General features: G+C 41.2%; 1 protein-coding gene across 7 annotated transcripts in view; it reads left to right on the forward strand.

Moving 5' to 3' along the window:
• irag1 (inositol 1,4,5-triphosphate receptor associated 1) overlaps window positions 1–26,815 on the forward strand; it is a 159,838-nt gene that overhangs the window by 48,084 nt on the left and 84,939 nt on the right. For 2 of the 7 annotated variants that reach the window (XM_043705685.2, XM_087996430.1), the window contains exons 2-3: window positions 21,388–21,514; window positions 24,395–24,542. In XM_043705685.2, the coding sequence (XP_043561620.2) occupies window positions 21,388–21,514; window positions 24,395–24,542 (275 nt within the window). Of the gene's footprint in view, window positions 1–20,281; window positions 20,388–21,387; window positions 21,515–24,394; window positions 24,543–26,815 lie in introns of those variants that run through there. The other 5 variants (XM_087996428.1, XM_087996429.1, XM_087996427.1 and 2 more) reach the window with 4 other exon arrangements.

Below are 26,815 nucleotides of genomic sequence, written 5' to 3' on the forward strand. Positions count from 1 at the left end.
TTATGAAGGGCTTCTGCCCGAAACATTGATTTTCCTGCTTCTCAGATGCTGCCTGACCTGCTGTGCTTTTCCAGCACACTCTAATCTTGACTCTAATCTCCAGCATCTGCAGTCCTCACTTTCACGTTATTTACAACAGGCAGAGTTTCCCATATATCATACTGATGTTGTAGGCTTCAATGTTTCTTTTGACAACATCTTTGAAGGACTTTGTGTGTCTGCTGGTCTCGTGGCACAGGCTACCTCCCTGTACATCGTATGCCTGTGCACGTGCCAATGATGGATGGGGGCAATCAGGATAAAAGTTTAAAATTGGAGGCATTGCGAGATTTATTTTGCTAAAGCAGTAAACTAGTATCCATAATCCCAACACAACCTGATAATTTATAAATAAATAAATACAATGTTTCTATTGCTAGCCTAAGGAATGACTTTAAATTTGAAGAACCCATGATTAAAAATAGATGTGGGATACTCTCCATTTCCTTAGACTTTTTATATGTGTTTGTATTTATCTCAGAAGGGGTCATGTTTGAAGATTGAATTGTTAGCTCCCTGGATAATGCTCACTTCATGCAATAGTTTCAGGGCTTATTTCCAAATCAGTGGTCCGTGGGTTTGATTCCCAGGACTGCTTGTCAGAGTTGGAATCAAATACGTCAGTTCTTGACCTTGCTTTCAGGCTGAATGGCCACTGAGCATGGAGCCTTTCACCTTAGGGGATACAAAGATTGGACAGCTTCCATTTCACCATCCCCCCATTCCTTCTATCCTCACTCTTTCACATCCTCCCACTAGAATCAAGCTCTTTGCCAACAATATTCAAAGCGATATTGAATGAAGAGAATCTGGGAAATGTCAAGGAACAAATGTAAACACACCACACTCACAATTCAACCAAGGATTTCACACAAGACAGATAATGCTACAATATGAATTTCCTGACCTATAATCGCAAAATGCAACTTCAAAAATACCACAAAAAACTGATTGTCATGAGAGCAGAGAAAAGAAATTTTGTCCCTTTGTGCTTTAATATGAGTCTCAAAGCATTGTTCTTGTTATATTTGATGCTAACCCATACTTCAGACCAATTATTTATGCATTTCTAAGAGTATATTCCTACCTCTGTAATAGCACCCAATTGTTCCTGCCTCATCTCTTGTACTGCTGAAATTTTCAAGCATAGCTTTTTTAGCTCTAGCTTTTTGATTATTCTAACACACACCTGGTCAGTCTCTCACCTACCATCCTCATTGATGTCATTCCAATATCTGATGCTGCTATTCAAGTACCATGTACTTGTCATCCCTGCACCTGCACTAGATCTCACAGGTTCCTGTTTCTCTGAGGTCCATAAAAGTGATACAATGTTTAACTCTGGCTGGGTCTTTTTGTACCTCCTGTCAGAAACCTCATAGCACAGCTGACAGAATGGAGATGAACCTTATGCTGTTGGGTGTTTTTCCAAGTCACATGCTAATCAGTACAGAGCTAAAGTGGTAATCGGGGGATTATTTGCATCATAACATAATACCATTCAAAATCCCAATCTTGTGTTGTGGGAATTGAAGTCATGTTCTCTGGAGTATTAGTCCAAACCTTTGGATTAGCAGTCCAGTTAACATGACCAAATAATGAGGTTAATGTCTCAAGGCATATGATAAGAAAGATATAGAGGTACTGGAGAAATTACAAAAAAGATTCATAAGGAAAATACTAGAACTGAGAAGTTATACTTATCAGGTAGATTGAACAGGCTTGGTCTCCATAAAAGAGAAGGCTGAGGGAGTGATCTAATAGAGGTCTTGAAGGTTATGATAGTACTTTTTAAAATTCAGCTATGGGATGTGGCTGTCACTGGCTAGCCCACATTTATTGCCCTTCCCAGAGAGCAATTAAGAATCAAACACATTGTTTTGGGTCTGGAGTCACATGTAGGCCAGACCAGGTATGGATGGAAGCTTTCTTCCCTAAAGGGCATTAATGAACTAGCTGGGTTTTCCCAACATTTGGTAATGCGTTCACGGTTATCAATAGACTCCATATTTCCAGATATCTTTTTTTATTGAATTCAAATTCCACCATTTGCCATGGTGGGATTTCAACTAGGGATGCCAGAGCATTACCTGGATTAACAGTTCAGTGATAATACCATTAGGCCATCACCTCCCCATTTGAGGTAGAGGTAGTGAACATCTTTCCACTTACTGGGGAAACTAAGATGACAAGCTACCAAATAGTTACCAGTGCATCCAGTTGGGAACTCAAGAGAAACTTCTTTACCCAGAAGATGGTGAGAGCGTGAAACACAGCACCAAAAGCTGTGGTTGAACTACTTGGAAAAGTAGTTAGGATTAATGGGAGGGCAGATAAATAAATGAGAGTAGAAGGATGGTGGGTTGTACTGATCAGGTTAGATGGAGTAAGGAGGAGAAGACAAGAGATTTGCTGGGAGCATTAGATTGACACATTTCAGTCAGCCATATGGCCTGTTTCTGTGCTGTAAATGTTATGTAAACACACGGCTTTAATGAAGATATGGTTTTTTGAAAATATGCATCTATTCCAATATTCAGTGCCAGTAATTAAAAGTGTGGGCGCACTGACAAATGGTGACAAATAAATAAATGTAATTTGTTGCCACCTTGTAAACTGAGAGAGGAGGCAGGGGTTTGGCCTTCTGCCAATTTGATGCAAATATATTTGGATTTAGCTCCAGAACTGCTGAGCCTACAGAAGAAATTAGTTATTGTAGAGCTCCCCTGCTCTTCTTTGGAATACTACCAAGAGAATTTTTTTTAGGCAAACAGAACCTTGATTGACTAACGTATTTGAGATATGGCATCTCTGACAGTGCAGCACTTCAGTACTGTCAAGGGAGTGTCAACTATACGTTCTGCTCAAGTCTGTAGCTTGGAACCCAAATTTTCTGACTCAGAGGCAAAAGCACTGTCAATTAAGCCACAGCTGACACCCTATTAAGTATAGGATGCAGAATTAATTTTATAGACACTAATTTGGTGTGGGACACCAGTTAGCTCAACTGGATAGATGATTAATGTGTAATTCAGAAAAACACCCAACAGTATAAGGTTCTATCTCCATTTCAGTGGAGGTAGACACGGGTTTGACTCCTCTTCCTGCCCCATAGTAAAATCACAGCATAGGCTACGAATCAATGATCCTCAGATAAATGAGGATGCTACCTAAAGGAGAAGGATAGAACTTGAATGAAGTATTTCATCCTTTTCAATTTAGTTTTCGGGGTGAGTGTTGCGAGCAAATCCAAGGTGCATTGCCTGGCCCTGGTTGCCTCTTGTGAATATGATGCATCTTCAAAGTGAGCCACTGCAGTCAACGCTGTTCAGGAAGGATTTGGGATTGTGAGCTCTATCAAGAAATTGGTGAGAATGTGTAAGTCTCTACTGTGAGGAGTGGTTAAGGAAATAGAGTTATATTTAAAGGGAAGCTAGATAAACACACAAAGGAGGAAGGAATTAGTATTTGCTGAACGGATGAGATGAAGTAGTGGGGGAGGAGATTAGTGAGGAATGTAAACATCTTTTCAAGTCAGGGTGGTCTGTGTTAGTCTTGGAGGGAAACGTGCAGGTTACTATGCTCCCATCATTCCAATGTAGAATTAAAAGGTGAACATTTTATTTCAAGAAAAATAAATGAACAGAGGAAAAAAGAAGCAGTATGGGATATTTAAACAGCAGCTGAACCTGATGGGGGAGTCAGAGCAACCAAATTAAAAGTCCTCCTTAGCACAGCAGAGCTAAGTGTTGATAAAATCAGCTTGGCTCAATTGTTAACAGTCTCATGCCCGAGTCAGTAAATTATCAATTTAAACCTGGCTTCATACAATCCAGATACTGATAGACTTGGTGAGCCACTGTATAGTTATACATTTCTTTGTTTTGAGCAAAGGAACACTGCATGAGGGCTGTCTTTCGAAATGCAGCGTTAAATCATTAATATCAAGGAGTTGAGGGTCATGAGGAGTTGACACAAGAGAGGAGCTGAGGCCTGAGGCAGATCAGCCATGCTGTTGTGGATTGATGGATAGACTTGGGGGCTGAATGGCCTTTTTCTGCTCCATTTTTTTTCTGTTATTTCTGCAAATGTAATGTGCACACAAGCCTCCTCGACATAACTTCATCTCACCATATCCATCTATTGGTTTCTGCTGCATGTGATTATCTAACTTTTCCTTAATGTATTTCTGTTTTTCATATCAACTATTGTGGTAGTGAGTGCCACGTGCTCACCATTCTAAGGAAGTTTGTTCTGAATTTCCTGATGAATTTGTAGTAATTTTACGTTATTTATAACATTTGTAAAAGAAATTTAAAAACATTTCATCTTATATCTTACGAGAATTTTCAATAATATTCAATTTGTCTCAAAGCATTCTACTCAGTATATGATTTCGACGGGCATAATATTTACAACATGTCAGGTATATAGTGCTAGGATGAAAAAAGTCAACTTGAAAATTACAGGAAGTGCAAGAGATGCTAACTTTTTCTCTATTCACCGTGCTACACTCTTATCTGCCTAAAAACATTGTTAATACTCTTGTTTTGTAATGTATGTCCTTTGCAAGGTACACAGCACAAGGGATTCTACAGTTTCCAGATCCTTGATAGACTATGGCTAGAAAGCCTTGGACAACAACTTTCCCCATTGTCCCCCTGCAGCAGTTGCCCCAATCATCAGTGCATCCTTCAGCATGTACCTGGACCTTGGAATGTGCCAGTCTGCAACATTCACTTGAGGACAACTTATTGCACTAGAAGATTTATCAAGAATTCCCTTTTGGATTTATAGTGATTACATTATATTTATTGTCCCTAGTTCTGGTCTCCCCAGCAAGTGGAAACATCTTATCTCCACCTATCCTGTCAAACCACTTTCATTGTAATAAGGATTTCTATCAGCCCTTCAGCCTTTTCTTTACTAGAAGGGAATAAAGCCTGAGCCTGTTACTTCTTGTTGGTTATAATCTTTTTCTATCTAATGAATTATTCTGCATCTGCTCACTGATTCTATATTCATTCCTTAAAAGCACTGTGGTATACATTCACCACATGAACTGCAATAGCTCAGGAAGACATTTATTTATTTTTCTTGAAATAATATGTTTAGATTTTAATTCTAAGTGCATCACAAGGGCAATTTGGGATAAGCAAAAATAGAGGCCTTGCCAATGATACTTGCATTCCATCGATGAATAAGAAAAATTATTTTTTATATTATCGAGATTGGAACCGTGCACAATCCTCCAAATGTGACCTAACCAAGGTTCTAATAGTTTAACAGAAACGTGGATATATCTAAGCATGTCTGGCAGTCATTTTGTGCACAAGAAGATAATCTCCCAGACTTCCCTGAGGCCTCGATTTGCTAAGTGACCACTTCAAAAGTGATGCATCACTCATGAAGAATTTTGGAACATATGTGTAATAAAACACAGGTTGCTTGGTACAAATGCAAAGACTGACAAAACACAGTCAGAGAGATGCTTGGCCTCATTATGTTGAATCTTTGTAGCCATGAACTACAGCTCCCCAGAATAAAATACATTGGAGCTGATTCCAGTGTAGCTGAATTCTAGTACATATCTCCAAAGAAGAAGACAAGAGGACAAAATTAAATCTTATTCCAAACAAAGAATAGAATTAGCAGATGTTTCAACATCTATTTACCTGCTCTTCATTTTCAGTGATTTAGTCTCCACAAGAGTAGAGAATTCTAGACATTCACTATGCTCTGAGAGAAAAGGAATCTGGCACATTTAAATTTTAAATGAGAGTCCCCTCTTTCTGCAACTACGTGTCCTAGTCTGAGATTGCCCTATTAGTCACACAGTCAAACAGCACAGGAACAGATCCTTCGGTCCAGTGGTAACATCTTCTAAACATCTACCCTCTCAAGCCCCCTCAAGCCTTGTATTTTTTCACCTTTTCATTCTTCTAAATTCTAGACCATAAAGGCTGAACCTGTTTGACTATTTTTGATAAGTAAACACCATCATTCCAGAAATCAATCTATTTTGAACTACATCCAATACCAGCATAACCTTGCATAATTAACAAGGGCCAAAACAGTACATAGCAGTCCTGATGTGGTCTGACCACCACCAGTGTTATAACAAAATTTCCCTATTTTAAAACTCTAATCCCTTAGCAATGAAGGACAACATTCTCTTTGTCTTCTTAATTGCTTGCTGCAACTGCATGCTAACATTTTGTGTTTTATGCATTGGAACATGCAGATCCTTCAGTGCTGTACTTTTTTAGGAGTCTCTCATCACTTAAATAATACTCTGCCTTTTGATTTTTGCAACCAAAATACATGACCTCATGCTTTTCTACATGAAATTCAATCTGTGAAGTTTTTATCCACACTCACCAATCTGTATACCCTTGCAGATTCATTATGCCCACATCACAACATGCCCTTCATCATATTGTTTCAATCATCGGTAAATTTGGAAACCTTACATACTGTACCCTTCTCCAAGTTATTAATATTGATGGTAAATAACTGAGGCCATGAGATTAATCTTTGTGGCACTCTTTACAACCTGAAAGACTTATTAATTCTGACTCTCTGTCTTCTGTGTGTTAACCAATCCTCAACAGGTGAATGCACTACTTCAATGCCATAAACTGCTATCTTGTTCATGAATGCCCTCTGGAAATCCAAATGTACTACAGCCACCAGTTCCCTCTTATCAAATTTTCTTGTTATATCCTCAAAGAGTTTCAGCAAATTTGTCAAGCATAATTTTCCTTTCATAACACAGTTGGCTCAGTTTGATTGTTTTAAGCTTTTCTGATTGTCCTGCTATTTCTTCCTTCAAAATGGACTCAAGCATATTCCAATGACAGTCACCAATAAACAAGATCTCTTTATGTTTCGACATTTCCCACTGTATTATCATTTAAATAATACTCCGTCATTCTGGTTTCTACTAAAATGAACAACTTCACTTAGAGTCATAGAGATGTACAGCATGGAAACAGACCCTTCGGTCCAACCTGTCCATGCCGACCAGATATCCCAAACCAATCTAGTCCCACCTGCTAGCACCCGGCCCATATCCCTCCAAACCCTTCCTATTCATATACCCATCCAAATGCCTCTTAAATGTTGCAATTGTATCAGCCTCCACCACTTCCTCTGGCAGCTCATTCCATACACGTACCACCCTCTGTTTGAAAATGTTGCCCCTTAGGTCTCTTCTATATCTTTCCCCTCTCACCCTAAACCTATGCCATCTAGTTCTGGGAAAAGATTTTGTCTGTTTATCCTATCCATGCCCCTCATGATTTTGTAAACCTCTATAACGTCACCCCTCAACCTCCAGGGAAAACAGCCCTCGCCTGTTCAGCCTCTCCCTACAGCTCAAATCCTCCAACCCTGGCAATATCTTTGTAAATCTTTTCTGAACCCTTTCAAGTTTCACAACATCTTTCCGATAGGAAGGAGACCAGAATTGCACGCAATATTCCAACAGTGGCCTAATCAATGTCCTGTACAGCTGCAACATGATCTTCCAACTCCTGTACTCAATACTCTGACCAATAAAAGAAAGCATACCAAACGCCTTCTTTCCATCACTTATCCATCTTAAACTGCAGTCACCATACATTTGCCCACTCAGTCATCTTGCCTAAGTCGCCCTGAAGCCCCATAAGATCCTCCTCACTACTCACAATCCAACCTGGTTGTTTTGTTGTAAGCAAACTTGGAAATATTACATTTGACTCCTTCATCCAGTCATTGTTGTATATTGTGAATAGCTGGGGCTCAAGTATTGATGCTTGTGGTTCTCCACTATTCATTGCCTTCCACTTCAAAAACAATCCATTTATCCCTACTCTCTGTTTCCCATCTCCTAGCCAATTCTGAGTTCTTACATGTATGTTATTACCCATCCCATGTGCTTTGATTTTGCACACAAGCCTCTTACGTAGGATTTTATCAAACGCTTTCTGAAAATACACCATGTCCACTGGTTCACCCTCAGCTATTCTACTAGTTACAACCTCAAAACACTCCAGTACATTTGTCAAATATTTCTTTCATAAGTCTATTGTGTAATACCATTAGTAGTTTTTAAGTATTCTGTTATCACATCCTTTTATAGACTCCGGCACTTTCCGTACTACTGATGTTAGACTAACAGTTCCATAGTCTCTGGTTTTCTCTCTCCCTCCTTTTTTAACCAGTTACATTTGCCACTCTTCTATCTGCCAGGATACTTCCGGAATAAAGCACATGAACAAGGAACAAGAGTAGGCCGCTCTGCCCTTCAATCCTGCTTTGCCATTCAATAAGATCATGGTTGGATCTGATTTTAACCTCAACTCTACATTCCCGTAGATCCCCAATTATCATTCATCGCCTTGGTAATCAAGAATCTGCCTGGAAAATATTTCAAGATTTTGCATCCATTGTCTTTTGAGGAAAGGAATTCCAAATACCCTCAACCTTCGGAGAGAAAAAGTGCTTCTTCATCTCAATTTTAAAAGGGCGACCCTTATTTTTAAGCTATAACTCTTAGTTCTAGATTCTCCCACAAAACAAAACAAGTTTTCAATATCCACCCAGATAAGTCACTTCAGGATCTTATATGTTTCAATTAAGTTACCTCTGGCTCTTCTAAACTCTAGAGGATACAGGTCTAACCTGTTTTTTTTAATTTCAAAAATATACTTTATTCATAAAATATTTTGATGATCTGTATAGTTGGTCACGCCATACATACGGAAACATTCCATTTCTTTGCATTCAGAGATCAGAATTTATCATTTGTATATACAGGTCTGTACATTTATCAATCATATGTCCACATATTTAGCTGAGGTGTCAGCAGAGCCCAAATGACTGCGTGGGCCCCCTGTTCTTCTTAGGCAGGCAGATGTTACACGATGGTCTTTCCCCACCGCGCGTTGGCGGCAGCTGCCCCAAGCTTCAGCGCGTCCCTCAACACATAGTCCTGGACCTTAGAATGTGCCAGTCTGCTACACTCAGTCGGGGTCAACTCCTTCAGCTGGAAGATCAACAGGTTTCGGACCGCCCAGAGAGCGTCCTTCACCGAGTTGATGATCCTCCAGGCACAGTTGATGTTCGTCTCGGTGTGCGTCCCGGGGAACAGACCGTAGAGCACTAAGTCCCGCATCATGATGCTGCTCGGGATGGACCTCGACAAACCACACCATGCCTCTCTAGGCACATTCCAGAAGGAGGTATGTGACAGTCTCGTTTCCCCCCCGCTGCAGCCGCTTCGAGGGCACGTGTGGTGCGGGAGAGAGTCCGGGCCTGCATAAAGGATCTCACAGGCAGAGCCCTTCTCACCACCAGCCAAGCCATGTCTTGTTGGAAAGTTCTGGCGATGAGGCATTCTGCCAAATGGCTTTGACAGTCTGCTCAGGGAACCGCTCGATAGGATCTGCCCTCTCCTTTTCCCGAAGGGTCTCAAGGACACTACGTGCTGACCACTTCCTGATGGACTTGTGGTCAAAGGTGTTTTTCTTCATAAACTTCTCCACGAAGGACCGGTGATATGGAACAGTCCAACTACTCGGAGCGTTCCGCGGCAGCGAGGCCAGGCCCATCCTTCGCAACACCGGGGATAGGTAGAACCTCAGTACGTAGTGACACTTGGTGTTTGCGTACCGGGGATCCATGCACAGCTTGATGCAGCCACACACAAAGGTGGCCATCACGGTCAGAGTGGCATTGGGTGTATTTTTTCCCTTGTTGCCCAGATCTTTATACATCGAGTCTCTTCGGACCCGGTCCATCTGTTTAGCCTTTCTTCATTAGGCAATCCACTCATTCCATGTATTAGTCTAGCATAGCATTGTCTGTTTTGCAGAGATGTAGCTCTCTCTGGAGATTTGTTTTTAACTGGTTCAAGGTGGAATTTTCCTTTGTTTAAGAAACTTATCCTTTGGTGCAATTCATTTTTAAAGTGACCATGGTTATAAGGTTACCGTTGCAAAAATCTAAATCATGTTCTGTAAGAGGCAATCTGGAAACAACTGCTCTTCCACCTGTAATTCTTAGCTTTTGTTCTGGTCAAATGCTTTATTCATCAATCATCATCATTGATCAGTTAAATTATATTATCTCCGGAATGAGAATTCCTCACAAGTCTTGGCATGCTTCTCTATAATCCTCCTGGAGTTATATAGACAAGTGACTTGTAGCCATATTTTAGGTTCTTGTGTTTAGTTTACTGTCATACAACCATATTGGAAGAGATGCCAGTGTTTGAAACAGGATTTTATGAATAAACCCTATCAAGTCATTTGGGAACATTTGGAACAATTGCAAGCATATGGATAAAAGAGTACACAATTGGTAGACTGTCTTGATTTCTTAATCTCAATGAGAAACACATCATACTGTTTAATAGTTCTATTTTCAGAGTTAACTTTTGTTTTGAGAGAACTATAAATAAGTTAAGATTTCATTGTGAATCATGCAGTTGCAATGTACCAAAATGCAGTCAAAGCCCATTCATAGGATAATGAATTAAGTTTTAAATAAACCCAATAAAAATGACATTACCAGTTGGATATTCTTGGAAATTGTTGTTTAAAATTTCACAGGACCACGGATGAGTCAAGATTTGTTTCTCATGCTCTTGCAGACAGATTCCTGAGGTGTTGTTGATAAATGTTTTACCTACTCTCCATCTGAGCTGGTGAGGAGCATACAATGACTAAGTCATTGGAGCTCAGCAGAGTTGGGAAAGGCAGATAGGAGAGCAGATGAGGTTAGGGCAGGCAGGATAGCTCTGCAAGGGATCTGGAAATTTGAACTGGGAAGAGAATTAGAGAACAGTGGTGGGGGTTGCGATGGGAGAGCGGGAGCCAAACTTGCACCATTTAAAACCATAATTCTTTGAGGAACATAGATTAAAACAGTAGGTAATCACTTCAACTGAGTAAACAATGACCCAGCATTTAATTTACTGCTGTTAATATAGCAACTAACCATGTGCAAGTGATATACTGAGTTGTGAATCTACACAAATTGCTGAACAGTTTGCATTGTTCCTCAGTTAACCCCATGTAATGACAGTTTGTTGTCAACCACTGTGTATATCATGAGGTTGCTGCAGTTATACATGAATGACCCATTTAGGGCTCGAACTTAATATTTCCTTACCTGACTAGCTCGGAAAGGGGCAAGTGAAACTGTAAAATGTTATTTTTAAATTTACAACTTAAATTTATTTTTATTTCTTCTTGTGACTCTTCCTTTCTGCCTTTTGTTTTGCCATCTTTCATTCTAATCTATATTTTCCACTAATGTGGATGTAATTTCACTCTTAATTAAATCTCCTTTTTCTTCATTCCTTGGTTGTTTTCTCAATGCTAATATTTGATTTAAGGAAGCAGACTGTCATATCAATTGCTCATTGATGCTTCAGATCTCCTGTTTGTCTTCACTTTATCTGATATCAACTTAAATGTTCCAACAAGTTAGGATGCATAAAATATTGGAGCCAAAGTATGAGGAAAAATGTCTTACTAACAAGGCAGGCCATGAGACATTCCTTTCCAGCAAGTTCTGACCCAATATTTCTAGGAGTGAGCAATCAACTTACTGTTCTGATCTCAGTTGCTGGTAATTCTGGACAAGTCAGATCCTAGAACGTAATCTGATTTGAGAGACCAAAAGTTTTATATTTGCAGATTTTTTACTGTAGTGGTCAGAGACTGAATGCATTTACAAGAGTCTCCAAATATATATTTTGCAAAAGAATGTAAAAGTTTATTATACATAAAAGTGAAAAAATGTATTAACTATATTATATAAATATTATTTGGTACTGCCTTAATGCAAATATTAGAAGTAGAGATTCAGTCGTTCTCCCTCCAAAATTGATGCTGATCGTAGTCAAACTTCAATGAACCTTGTCTCTACTATAAAGTTCCTTCTTCTGTTGGCATGGCTGTAGTTGGTTTATGGAACTTTCTTATGATTGATTTCTAATACTTTCAGAGCAAACACGAGGGTTTTTCATACTCTGAGCTTCCGGCAGTTTTCTGTTTTTGGTTGTTCATAGCCTCATAGTGCAGAAACAGGCTATTCAGCCCATCAATCACACACTGGCTCTCCGAACAGCATCCAACTCAGACCTGCCCCCTACCCTGTCCCTGCAACACTGCATTCTCCATGGCTAATCCACCTAATCCCTGGACTGTATGGGTAATTTTGCACTACTTAAACTGCACATTTTTAGACTGTGAGAGGAAACCAGAGCATACGGAGGAAATCCACACAGACATGGGTGAATGTGCAAATTTTGCATCAGGCATCAGAGAGTGAACTCAAACCCAGGTTCTTGGCACTGTGAAGCAGCAGTACTAGCCACTAAACCACTGTGTTGCCCCAACTGTTGCTTTTATCAGCTGCTCAGGCTTTTTTTTCCAGCTCCGACATTTTGAAGACTACAAAACTAATAGCACCTTACTGGTCTGACAGAACCTGCACACTGTGATATTGGACTCCTGTTGCTAGGCAACCGCAGATTTTCTTTTCCATCCTTTTTCCTAAAGTATTGAATAGTTACCTCACTCCCACACTGTAAACCCTGATTTGAAATGCATGCATCGGCAATGTTCAGCCCAATGCCAGTCACAGAACAAGTCTAAAATGAAACAAACCCATTTCTCCCCTTCTAAACACACACAATATAGAAATACAAATGAAACTTAAAGCTCAATAATATTTCTCTGCTTTAGAACACCCACCTTAATGGCATTGTGGGTTTACCTGCATAAAGTTGACCACATGGGTTGAAAAAGGCACCTCACTGCCACTTTTTGATAGTAACTAGGAATGGCCAATAAATGCTGGCCCAAGCAGCAACAACCACATATGAACCATGAATTAATAAAAAAACAAATTTCCAAATAATATATTATGCATCATTATCACATTATGGATAAGATCCAGAGGAAACTGATGGAAGTCAAGATAGGAAAGAGTAACATTCTGGAACATGAGCTCAATGTTGCAAGCTTGGGAGGAGCTTAAGTTTGTACCTATTTTTCCCACTGGGGGCTTTCCTCTCCTCATGTCTGGATCTGTCGTAGACTAATTTACAAGATTGATTGTTGTGATTAGCCCATTACAAGAGCTTTGTAATTAGTCCCAAACACTCTGTTTTTTTTCCCTAAAAGCTCAGTAATTTACTTCTCTTTCCAACTACCCATTTGCACGTTACTTGAAAGCTGACACCACTTATATTTTCTTGGCAGCACATTTCCATCCCAACTTGCTACTTTCCAGATATATTATTATATCCCCTTCTGGTCCTTTTATGAATTGTGAAAGTAAAGTCAATGCATGATGGTCCACAGACTTGTATCAATACAAATGGCATGAACTTCTGATTTGTTGCAAAAACCCATTTGGTTCACTAATATCCTGTTATCAGCTCCCTATGATTCTCATCCGACATTTCAAACTTTATTCAATGCTGCCTCAAGAGAAAGTAAGGAAAACTGACACTCACAGCATGGGCCTGGTCAGGTATTCAGGCACTGGGCATGTGCCACATTAAATCAAAGTTAATTGGACACATTGGAGTAAAAGTGCGTTTATGTTTAATCTATTTTATGGTCATAAAATGAGAACAATGTAAACCAATTTTTGAACAAGAAATCCTGCATCTGATCCCTGGTGGCTGAGCGAAACCAGTGTTTGAATTTCAAAATGTGAAGAAGTTCCACATGCCAATTGCAGCAGCCAGAGGCAAGATTTCTAATCAGGTGATGCAGAACTAATGTACATATGAGGTAAAAGCCTAATTTATTAACCACAAAAGGTATTTGTAAGAGTTTCTCTTTTTACCTCAACAACAAGTGATAGTGATTGCATCACCCTTCAGAACCTCAATTTCCTAAACCCTAATCTTCATCTTTCCATCCAAATTCCACTTTATTTTTGAACTCTTTCTCTCCTACTTTGTCTCAAATGTTGCTGATCCCATTTGCCTCACAGTTGCCTGATTAAAACCATTAACCTCTCCCTCTTTCTTTTCAAACTGCTAATCACTGGTTTTCATTTCCTAATCTTCCAGACTCATATTGCAGACTCTTTCCCTGAATCCCCTATCTCCTCTATTTGCCTCCCTGTCTTTCTCCCTTTATCAGGGACTAGATCCCTAACTGTGGGTCAGTAGGTTGGGGCGATATGAGATTATGGAGTGAGGGAGAGGGGATCCAGGGAGAGGAAGACAGAGAGGTTGCAGGTAGAGAAGGGTAAAGAGGAGCCACAAAGTGGAGCAGCAGAGAGCTGAGGCAATGGGTTAGAGGGAGCAAAGGGGGACAGGGGATACAGGGTGAGTGGGAGCAGGGAGAGGAGAGAATGGAGTAGAAGTACAGAGAGAGGATGTACAGGAAGAGGGAGAAGAGCAAGATTGAGGAGTGGGTCTCGGTGAACAAACAGCAGTTGAGAAGTGGAATGAGGAGAATGAGGGAGAAGGAGAACATGGGACACAAGGAGAACAGGAGCAGGGAGAGAAGCTGGGAGATTAGGAGAAGAGGTGCAGATTTGAGTCTCATTTGTTACGCAAGGGTCAGCTCCTCTGGGTAAGATAGTTGCACATCTTCCTAATCTCAGACCAAGGACAGACAATAACTGCCAGTGCTGCCCAACCACAAGATACTAAAAATACTTGGCAATGCATTTAATCATCATTCTGCTCTTTAAGAAACACACAGCTTTGGTGGGAGATGGGTATAACTTTCGTTGTATTTGTATGTTGGTCTCCTCAGTGAACACACAGAGGGGAAAGATTGGCTGATATGAATGTAATTATTAGAGAAGTCAATGCGTTAAATGAGAATATAGGACATGGGGACGCCATTCAACCTTTTGAGATGCCTCAGCCATTTCATTAGGTCATGATCAGGGTCAGTATTTTAGCCACATCTTTGTTCTGTAATCTTTAATCCCTTGAGTGACAAGAATCAATCAAACTCAGATTTAAATTTATCATTTGACCCTGGTTTTTGGTTGTGAAGTTGCAGATATCCACTACCCTCTGTGTGACTCCTCCACTATCAACCAGAAGCCTGACTGGATTGTGGCACACTGCTGGGCAATTTAGCTTTAATTTTAATCTTCCAACTCCAATGTAATGCTTTTTGAAGATCCAGTCTTAATATTAATTTTTGTCCTGTAAATATATTTTTGGCGGACATTATGAAACTGAATGTCAAAGTGACATTTTTGTTTTGCTGCTAAGGAGTTTGCCCCAACTTTTGATCATCAGTAAACTAATCATGTTGATGGAATGTTTTACCCTGGAGAGGATGTGGTCTTGGTCACTATAAATGAAACAATGCTTTCACTGATGTTCTGTTTTGTGACTAAGATTAAGAAAGAAACACTTGCATTTATATAGCACCTTTCATGGCCTCAGGAAGTACTAAGGCATTTGACAGCCAGTTTTTTGAAAAGTAAACAACATTGTAATGTAGGAAACAGGGCAGGAAAGAATAAGCTGGTGTGTACCATTCCTACCTTCTTCTTGTCAGGGGAAATTGCCACCATGTTCTACAAACATTTCTGTCACAAATGACCAGTTAATCTGATATATATGATACTGGCTGGGTGATAAATATTTAGCACAGACATTGGGGAGAACTCCCCTGCTCTTCTTTGAAGTGGTGTCTGGGATCTTCTACATTTAGCTGAGTGGAAAGACAGGACTTCTGCTCAACGTCTCATTTCAAAGAATCTATTGGAAGGATGTTGTGAAACTTGAAAAGGTTCAGAAATGATTTACAAAAATGTTGCCAGGGTTGGAGGATTGGAGCCAAAGGGAGAGGCTGAATAGTCTGGGGCTGTTCTCCCTGGAGCGTCTGAGGCTGAGTGGTGACCTTGTGGAGGTTTGTAAAATCATGAAGGGCATGGATAGGCTAAATAGACAAAGCCTTTTCCCTGGGAATTGGGAGTCCAGAACTAGAGGGCATAGGTTTAGGGTGAGAAGGGAAAGATACAGAAGGAACCTAAGGGGCAACTTTTAAACACAGAGGTTGGTGCGTGTATAGAATGAGCTGCCAGAGGAAGTGGTGGAGGCTGGTACAATTGCAGCATTTAAAAGCCATCTAGATGGGTATATGAAAAGGAAGAGTTTAGAGCGATATGGGCCAAGTGCTGGCAAATGGGACTAGATTAGGTGAGGATATCTGGTTGGCATGGATGAGTTGGACCAAAGGGCAGCACGGTGGCACAGTGGTTAGCACTGCTGCCTCACAGTGCCAGAGATCCGGGTTCAAATCCCACCTCAGGCAACTGTTTGTGTGGGGTTTGCACATTCTCCCTGTGTCTGCATGGGTTTCCTCCAGGTGCTCCGGTTTCCTCCCACAGTCCAAAAATGTGCAGGTTAGGTGAATTGGCTATGCTAAATTGCCCGTAGTGTTAGGTGAAGGGGTAAATGTAGGGGAATGGGTCTGGGTGAGTTGCTGTTCGGAGGGTCAGTGTGGACTTGGTGGGCCGAAGGGCCTGTTTCCACACTGTAAGTAATCTAAAATATCAAAGGGTCTGTTTCCATTTGTACGTCTCTATGATTTTATGACTCTATTTAATAAGATTAATGCTATAGATTATAGGCTCAAGCCTGTAGAGTGAGGTTTAAGCTTATGACTTTTTGAGGCAAGAGTGCCTCAAAATATATTGCCAAGATAACAGGACACTGGGTGTTTGACTCTCAACCCATGGACATAAATCCAAACCTTGGATGAGGTCTGATTTAAAAGATTAACTTTGGCACACATTGAAATTAATGAATGGGCTTTGATCTGCACTGAAGCTAATGAATGTTTTCCCATTAATTCATGGGATGTTGATATGGTGGCAAGGTTAGCTATTAATAACCATCCCTGATCACTCTTGCAAAGATGCTGGAGAACCACCTTGTTGAACCACTGGAGTGCATGTGATGAAGGGATATTCATAGTACTGTTAGAGGGGGAATCTCCATTATTTGACACAGCAACAGTCAAAGAACAGCGGTTTAGTTCAAACTAAGATGATTCCCCAAGCAATATCTGAATACCAGATTAGAGGCTTAGAAAGAACTTGCAGTTAGTGGTGCTGATATGCATCTGGTATCCTCGCCTTTCTGGGTGATAGAGGTCGCAAGTTTGGAAAGCGCTATTGAAGAACCCTTAGCGCATTGCGCCAAAGCATTTTGTAGTATATACTACTGCTGCTGTGTATTGATGAGTGAAGTGAATGAATGTTCAAGTTTGGTAAATGGAGTATCAATCAAGTGGGCTTCTTGTCTTGGGTGATATCAAATTTCTTGAGTTAATGCTGTACACATCTAGGCAAGTGGCAAGTATTCCATCACACTCCTGATTTGTGGCTTGTGGATAGTGGATATACTTTTTGGGAGTCAGACGTGAAATGATTCAGCTTCAGAAGTCACAACCTTTGATCAGATCATATAGCCCCAGTTAAGATTCTGGTCAATGGTAACACACAAGATGGTGATTGTGGGAGATTCAGTGGTAGTAACACTATTAAGTGTCAAGAGAGGTGATTGAACTCTCATTGGAGAAGGCCACTGCCTGCTACTTGTATGGTGCAAATGTTTTATCAGCCCAAGCATGGACATTGTCCAAATCTTACAACCTTAAAATATCCATTTACTTCATACATTATTGTTATTATCTCTTCACAGACAGACATTTCCTGATATTTAACCACTAGAAAATATCTTCCAACTGCCAACATCTCAACTATTAGAATTTCCTCAATGTTATGCTATGGTGGTGGATCGATGCAACTTGCATTTTTTCTAAGCACTTCTAACATAGTACACCACTCTAATGCACATCACAGGAGTGTTACTGTTACGACACAGGGTAAACACTCCTGCTTAATTTAAACCAGCAACGCAAAAAAATTTATCCCAAGCCATAATCTGTGAAAATTCAAGAGGCCAAGAACTATTTAAAGTAAAAATTAACAACATTATTCTTAAAGTAGATTTTAAAGATGGGCTCTGAGGACGAGTGATGATGTGGAGGTGCCAGTGTTGGTCCGGGGTGAACAAAGTTAAAAATCACACAACACCAGGTTACCTGGTGGACTATAACCTGGTATTGTGTGATTTTTATCTAAGGAGGAGAAAGAAGTGGAATTGAGGGAGAGGTTTGGGAAGAGGATTCCAGAGGTTCACAGCTGAAAGTGAGAGTGCTAATAGAAGAACAAGAAAAATCAACATGAAAACAAAACAGAGACTCAGAGATTGTAGGATAGAAAGCCCTGGTGCAGTATCAACATTCTCTCCTTTCAGTCATAGAGTCATAGAGATGTACAGCATGGAAACAGACCCTTCAGTCCAACCCGTCCATGCCAACCAGATATTCCAACCCAATCTAGTCCCACCTGCCAGCACCTGGCCCATATCCCTCCAAACCCTTCCTGTTCATATACCCGTCCAAATGCCTCTTAAATGTTGCAATTGTACCAGCCTCCACCACTTCCTCTGGCAGCTCATTCCATACACGTACCACTCTCTGTATGAAAAAGTTGCCCCTTAGGTCTCTTTTATATCTTTCCCCTCTCACCCTAAACCTATGCCTTCTAGTTCTGGACTCCCCAACTCCAGGGAAAAGACTTTGCCTATTTACCCTATCCATGCCCGTCATAATTTTGTAAACCTCTATAACGTCACTCCTCAGCCTCCGATGCTCCAAGGAAAACAGCCACAGCCTGTTCAGCCTCTCCCTATAGCTCAAATCCTCCAACCCTGGCAACATCCTTGTAAACCTTTTCTGAATCCTTTCAAGTTTCACAACATCTTTCCGATAGGAAGGAGACCAGAATTGCACGCAATATTCCAACAGTGGCCTCACCAATGTTCTGTACAGCCGCAACATGACCTCCCAACTCCTGTACTCAATACTCTGACCAATAAAGGAAAGCAAAGCAAACGCCTTCTTCACTATCCTATCTCCCTGCGTCTCCACTTTCAAGGAGCTAAGAACCTGCACTCCAAGGTCTCTTTGTTCAGCAACACTCCCTAGACCTTACCATTTAGTGTATAAGTCCTGCTAAGATTTACTTTCCCAAAATGCAGCACCTCGCATTTATCTGAATTAAACTCCATCTGCCACTTCTCAGCCCATTGGCCCATCTGGTCCAGATCCTGTTGTAATCTGAGGTAACCCTCTTCGCTGTCCACTACACCTCCAATTTTGGTGTCATCTGCAAATTTACTAACTGTACCTCTTATGCTCACATCCAAATCTATAGATTGTGTTGAACTCACCATATACTGAATCCCACTTCAGAGACTTTAAACACATAAATCTAGCCTGACACTCCCACTGCAGAACTGAGGAAGCTCTGCAATGTCAGAGGTACTGTCTTTTGAATGAGATATTAAACCAAGATCTGCTAACCGCCATCTCAGGTGGAAATAAAAGATACATTGGCACAGTATTATGAAGAAGAATAGGAAAATCCCCTATTCATTAAACATATTTGTGCTAATATTGCAGTCACCCTGGACTGTGCTTCTTCCATAGTTTCATGGTTGCATTCCTATACCCTCAGAGAGCACTGGGTGTCTGTACTGCATTCTTACTCTGACTTTGCTGAATCTCTGTTCTTACCTTATTTTCGCAGCAGGTTCAGTAGTCAGACTACAGCTCTGAGGCATAGTTCTTCCATTTCTCCCTTCTTCGGATCTTGGTAGCATGTGACTTGGTGTTTGAGTTACATCATCATGTTCAATTGTCACTATTAAAATGTTCCCATTATGGTCCATATGTTACACCTGAAAGACACATGATCTGGCAATAATCACCTTGCTGTCTGCTGGACCTTGCTAGCCTAATTCAAATGTTGTGTTTCCCACAGTACAGCAGTGAATACAAAACCATTTCATTGGTTCTAAGGAGCTTTGAGTGATGCTGAGACTGTGAAAGGTGTTGACCAAATGGAAATCTTTTTTCTGTGCTGATGTTTGTGTAGTCTAATGAAGGGAGGTGGAAATTGACCACAACTGGCAATGACACTCCATATCTGGATGATAGCAGGCATATATGGAAAGTAGGATTGTACATAGTGCTCCAATTATGATCCAATCAAGGTACAAAACATGTTTAACAGAAAATATACTGTGACCGCATCTGGGAGGGTACAAACGTGAAAGGAAGTGGTGAACGCAGCGAGAAGACTGCCTGAAGCCACAGACTACGAATGGTGAAAACAGAGAGATAGCTCTGTAAGTCAGAGAGTGAACAATGCAACAGAGATTCTAAATGAAATGCTATCCCAATGAGCAAAGCAAAGCAAATGTTTGGAAATGTTAAAAGGTCAGTGTTGAGCCAAGGTGGTGATGAAATTCAACTGCCTCATTATTACCAGACCTAAACAGACTTAAATTAATGCTTGCACAGTAGTCACCCAAGTTCAATAAGAAATGCAGCTATTGAAAAGACTCAGAAAAGAGAAACCAGAATGAATGAGGAGTTGGAATGACTGGATAATGAGGAATGCTTGTGTTATTTAGACAAGTTCTCAATGAGAAAATATTGTGAAATAATCCTATTGCTGTTTTTAGGGTTCCACCAGGACTAAAAATAATGGAGAGCATAACAGGCTGTTTGCCCTTATCCAGAATAGTAAAGCCAAGCAGCAAGGCCTGTGCTTGAAGAGTGTTAATTTCAAAGCAAATTTTTATGAAAAGTATTGGTGACTGAGGGTTCATTTTCTAGATCAGGATACGGAAAAACATGATAGAAGCAGAAGCTGTTGATTCCTTCCACTGCAAATTAAAGAGATCTCTTTCACATTCAATGTCCTGTAATATGACTGTACTTGCAACTTTTGGCATGACGTGGTGAGTATAGTGTGACTTGTGAGGAACAGATGAAGGTTTATGGTTCACAAAGCTTTCCACCACTGGGGGTTTTCTTTATCTGGTGTCTGGCCTATTATAAACTCACTGTTAGAGACTGACCACTGTAATTAGTCAGTAGCTGTATTATTGTTGAGTTATGTGATTATGAAGATGGTAGAAGGTGAGCAGATGGACCATGGGTGTTGTTATTTATCTAGCAATTTAGAAGTTCCTGTGTTCAGCAATCCAGGAGTACGGTAAATGATGTACATTTAAGAATATAAACAGTTCCTTACATGAAACAACACCTTCACAAAATTCAGAATAGTATAACACAGTCTTGTCAATTTTGCAGAATAGGATGCACACATTTCCTAGTTCAACATTCCCTCTGTTTTAAGTTATCATTTGTTTGAAAGTACTGAATAAGCTTTTGTTTTATATCAAACTTACAATCAATTCTCTCAATACAGAAACAGGAAACAGATGTGTGGCCTATTGCTCAGGAGATCCTTGTTCATTTACAGCAACAGTCCTTCAGTATCTACAGTGGGCTATACTCAGATCATGGAGGCTGGGAACTGCACACACCTCTCTTAGGTAAGAGGAAATAACTTGCTACTTTTGCAGCGACAGTGGAGTACTTCTGAAATGTAGCCACTGTTATAATGTAGGAACAAAAACAGGAGTTGCTAGATAACCTCAGCAGGTCAGGCAGCATATGTGAAGAGAAATCAAAGTTAATGTTTCGGCTCCGATGGCCCTTCCTCAGAACCGATGGTGGCTAGGAAAATGTCGGTCTATATGCAGAAGATGGGGGCTGTGGCAGGTATGTAAAGAGTAAAAGATAGGTTGGGATAGAGCCCAAAGAAAGAGAAGAACAGTTGGACAAACAAAGGAGTTGATAGCAATCTGGCTGGGAGGATGAATGTCTATTAATGGAGACTGTTAGTGGCTAACAATAGGTAGTATCTAATGGCAAACTATGTAAAAACAAAGATTGGTGTATGTGGTAGGGGGCTCGGGCCTGGGGGAGTTCAGACCATAACACTATTGAACTCGAGTGGAAAGTAGATCCCCAAGTGGAAAATGAGATGTTGTTCTTCCAGTGTGCCCTAAGCTTCACTGGAACACTGTAGCTAGCCTGAGACAGAGATGTTGGCCAGGGAACAGGGTCGTGTGTTAAAGTCGCAGGCAGAATGTAGATGTTCCGTGGAGCTGTCGCCCAGTCTATGCTTTGTTTCCCCAGTGTAGAGGAGACCACATTGTGAGCAGCAAATGCAGTAGACTAGATTGAGAGAAGTGCAGGTAAAGTGCTGCTTCACCTGGAAGGTATGTTTGGGTCTTTGGATACTGAGGACGGAGAAGATAAATGAGCAAATGTTACACCTTCAGCAGTTGCGGGGATGGTACAGTGGGGCTGTGGCAGAGTGTTGAGAGTTAAGGAAGAGTGGACCTGTGGGCAATGATGGGAACGGTCCCTGTTGTAATGTAGGAGATGTACAGTAAGCTCCTGTAAACTGCAGTAATGTAAATGACAAAATAATATGTTTCAGTGCTAAAGGTTAAGGGCTAAATATTAACCAGGATACCAAGAGAAACTGTCCTGTTTTCCTTTGGTTTTTATTTCAACCTGGGAATGTAGACTTGGCCTCGGTTGAACAATTCACCCAAATGGCTAGGAAATAATGTTCCTGAAATTGGCCATGTGAACCATTGAACCTGGTCTGTTATTCATTGATATCAAGCCTAATCTTTGACTAGATTCCATTTTCTCACCAGTTCCTGAATTCCTTGATTCCGCAGTGTCCAAATGTCCATAATTGTGAATGGACTCAACAACTGAACCTCCATTGGCCCCTGGATTGCAATGATTCGTCACCCTCTAAGTGAAGTAATTTTTCACTTCAGTTCAAAATGGCCAGCCCCTTATTGCCTAAGTATGCATTCTAGTTCTCAACTCTCTAGCTAGGTTAGAGAGCCTCACAGTATTCCTTTCAGAAACTTAAATGGCTCAGTCAGATTATACCTCTAACAGTGCAATGATCCCGCAATGTGGCCCATCCCACAGTGTTGTGTTCTGTCAGTGATCCTGGGGTTTAACACATAATGGTAAGTGTCTGTACTGTTTTGTGTTGCTGCCTTTTTTATAGCATGAGGAGGGGAGTGTCTCTTATAGAGACAACTTGTGCCCAATAGAGGCACCCACTCCCACCCCAAGCCAAGCTAGACCCTTTTCAGTAACTGCTGCAGTTCTATAAAAGTCCACCAGTTGCAGTGACATTAAGGAGAGTATTGAAATGCTGTCCATTTGCTTGGCTGGCAACACATGGAGGTAGAACATTGTCCTAACCCAAGCCACCTATTACTCCAACCAGCAGAGAGTTTACCCCTGATTCCCACTGGTTCCAGTTATGCTAGGGCTCCTTGATGCCACACTTGGTTTAATCTGCCTTTAAGGCTATCACTCTCATCTCAACTCTGGAATTCAGCTCTTTTGTCCATATTTGAACCAAGGCTGTAATGAGGTCATGAGCTGAGTGGTCTGGTGGAACCCAAACTGGGTGTCAGTGGCAGATTATTGCTGAGCAGGTGCAATATTTGATAGTTCTGTTGATGGCACTTTCCATCACCTTACTGATGATTGAGTAAGCTGATGGGATAGTAATTTGGCAGATTGGATATGTCCTGCTGTTTGTGTGTGGGACACATCTGGACAGTTATCCATATTGTCAGATAGAGTGTTGTAGCTGTACTAGAACAGCTTGGCCTTGGCTGCAGCAGATTCTGAAGCACAAGTCTTCAGTACTATTGCTGGAATGTTGTCAGGGCTCATTGTCTTTGCAGTATCTTGTCATCACCATGCTCTCATTCTGTAACATTGTAGCGCTGCCTCATTGCAGTCCCTCTGACATTGCATCATTCACTCTGTGCTGTCCTCTGACAGTGCAACCTCAAGCCAGATGCAAAAACAGAAATTGTTGCTGAAACTTGGCAGGTCTGACAGCGTCTGAGGAGAGAAAGCAGAGTTAATGTTTCGGGTCCAGTGACCCTTCTTCAGAACTGAAGCCAAATGACCTGCCTCAAGCCATCTAGTGACCTAAGAGCCTTAAAGTAGGTGTAGGATGACCTGGCCCAGCAGAGACAGATTCATTCCCTAACACTTCAACTGAAGCACCAGGTAATTGCCTTGTGTAAAATCCTAACACATGTTTCTGAAGTGGGTCTTGCACTTATAACGTCCAGATTCAGAGGCAAGATGAAATGTGATAATTAAATGGTTTCGCTCATCCTTAGTATTCCACTGGTTTTTCAGATAACAGTAATCAGAACACAAATTGAGTCTAAGGTGTCATTCGGGCGATAATAAGATCCAGAAAGGGTGTATCAGTTCCTTTATGATTGCGATCTCAACAGCTTGACAATTGGTAGACATACCACCCAGTCAGAATTTATTTCTGTTGTGTTTTAATGTCATAGATGCCCTTAATCTAGAACATTCGTCAAGTTGTCCATCATTTGGAAGGTTACAGGGTTTAAGACAATTATCATTGGGTCACAGTCAGTTAGAAGGAGAGAAACATTCATCATCAACTGAAGACAGAAGGACACAGAAAACCAGCAACAGGTAAAACTCAAATATACTTTAATTGCCAGGCAATGAATATGCCACTGGTTGGAATACCATGGTGACACAAATGCTTATATCATGCATTGAAGCAACTATACTTCCTCAATACTGATTCTTTGACAGTGCTCAGTAAAAGTAATGGTTTGGAGGCACCGGTGTTGGACTGGGGTGTACAAAGTTAAAAATCACCCAACACCAGGTTATACTCCAACAGCTTTATTTGGAATCACTAGCTTTCGGAGTGCTGCTCCTTGATCAGGTGGTTGTGGACTGTAATATCGTAAGACACAGAATGTATAGCAGATGTTTACAGTGTGATGCAACAAATTATATATTGAAATCTAGGTCTTTTTCAGTATATAATTTCAGTTGCATCACACTGTAAACTTCTGCTATAAATTCAGTGTCCTACGATCTTATACTCCACAACCACATGACGAAGGAGCAGCGCTCTGAAAGCTAGTGCTTCCAAATATACCTGTTGGACCATAACCTGGAGTTGTGTGACTTTTAACTTAGTGAAAGTAAAGTTGCCACAGTCTTACCAGACCATAGGGCTTCTATTTCATTAGAGAGAGATGACTGGTGGTGGTTTAATCTGAGTGTCACGATGCCTCAGGCAAAGGAAGAGATTGAGAAGGAGAGTCTTCCATGGCATTTCAGATAGTGGGAGAATTAACATCATTCTAAATTGCAAACTAGCCCTCCAGCCAACTGAGCTAACCGACACTGATCCCGAGCTCTTCAGTGTTAGCTTTTTGACATTGCAGCACTTCCTCAGTGTTGACTCTTCAATACTGTGCACTCCCTCTGTGCTGACTTTTGGACACTGCAGTGCTGCCATAGTGCTGACTCTTTGACAGTATAGCACCCCCTCAATACTCCCCTTCTGATACTGAAGTACTCCCTCACTACTGTCACTGCAACAGTGCAGCACTGCCTCAGTGTTCCCCTCTAAAACCAAAGTACTCACTTACTACTGTCATTGTGATACTGCAGCACCCCCTCAGCACTCCCCTCTGACCCTGAAGCACCCCCTCTCTACAATCACTGTGATAGTGCAGCACCCCCTCAACACTCCCCTCTGACCCTGAAGCACCCCCTCTCTACAATCACTGTGATAGTGCAGCACCCCCTCAGCACTCCCCTCTGACCCTGAAGCACCCCCTCTCTACAATCACTGTGATAGTGCAGCACCCCCTCAACACTCCCCTCTAAACTAAAGCACTCCCTCACTGCAATAGTGTAGCACTGCCTCAGTACTGATTTTCAGACACTACAGCACTTACTGAGTAGAGTTCTCTCCGAAAAGGATCATTCTCTTAATACTGTCTGTCTGGAAGTACAGTGCTTTTTCAGTGCAGTTGCCCTGACAGTGTAGCACTCCCTCAGTACAGCCAATGTGACTGTGCTGCATGCCCTCAGCATTGATCCTGATGCCATGTAGCACTGCCGCAGGGCCTGTCTGATAATGCATGTTCTATCAATATTGCCCCTCTGACAGTGCAGCATTCCATCAGTACCAGCACTCTGACAGTGCAGCACTTACTCAGGACTGTTCCTCAACAATCCCTCAGTGCTGCCTCTTCAAATGTAGATTACTACTTCAGAACTAGCCACTGATTGAGGGGTCGTAGTGATGAAGTGCTGCACTATTGAAGGTCTAGAGGGAGTACAATGTAGGTTTACAAGATTGATACCTGGACTTCAGGGGTTACGTTATGAGGAGAGATTATACAAATTAGGCCTGTTTTCTCTAGAATTTAGAAGGTTAGGAGGGGTGATCTGATATTAACAGGAAAAGACAGGATAGATAAAGATAACCTGTTTCCACTGTTTGGGAATTCTCGGATTTAGGGGCACAGTCTGAGAATTATGGCTGACTGTTTAGGAGAGATGTTAGGAAGAATGTCTGCCTAGATATTTGGAACATGCTTCCAGTCTGGAGCTTGGTGACCAGTGGTATTCCATAGGGATCGGTTCTGGGACCTCTGCTCTTTGCGATTTTTATAACTGACATGGATGAGAAAGTAGAAGGGTGGTTTAGTAAATTTGCTGATGACACAAAGGTTGGTGGAGTGGTGGATAGTGTGGAGGGCAGTTGTGGGTTGCAACAGGACATTGATAGGATGCAGAACTGGGCTGATAAGTGGCAGATGGAGTTCAACCTGGAAAAGTGTGAAGTGATTCATTTTGGAAGGTTGAATATGAATGCAGAATACAGGGTTAAAGGCACGATTCTTGACACTGCAGAGCAACAGAGGGATCTG

The sequence above is a fragment of the Chiloscyllium plagiosum genome, unplaced genomic scaffold, assembly GCF_037043375.1.
Source record: "Chiloscyllium plagiosum isolate Xiang-an unplaced genomic scaffold, Cpla_swu_hap1 HiC_scaffold_18, whole genome shotgun sequence".
Classification (NCBI taxonomy): domain Eukaryota; kingdom Metazoa; phylum Chordata; class Chondrichthyes; order Orectolobiformes; family Hemiscylliidae; genus Chiloscyllium; species Chiloscyllium plagiosum.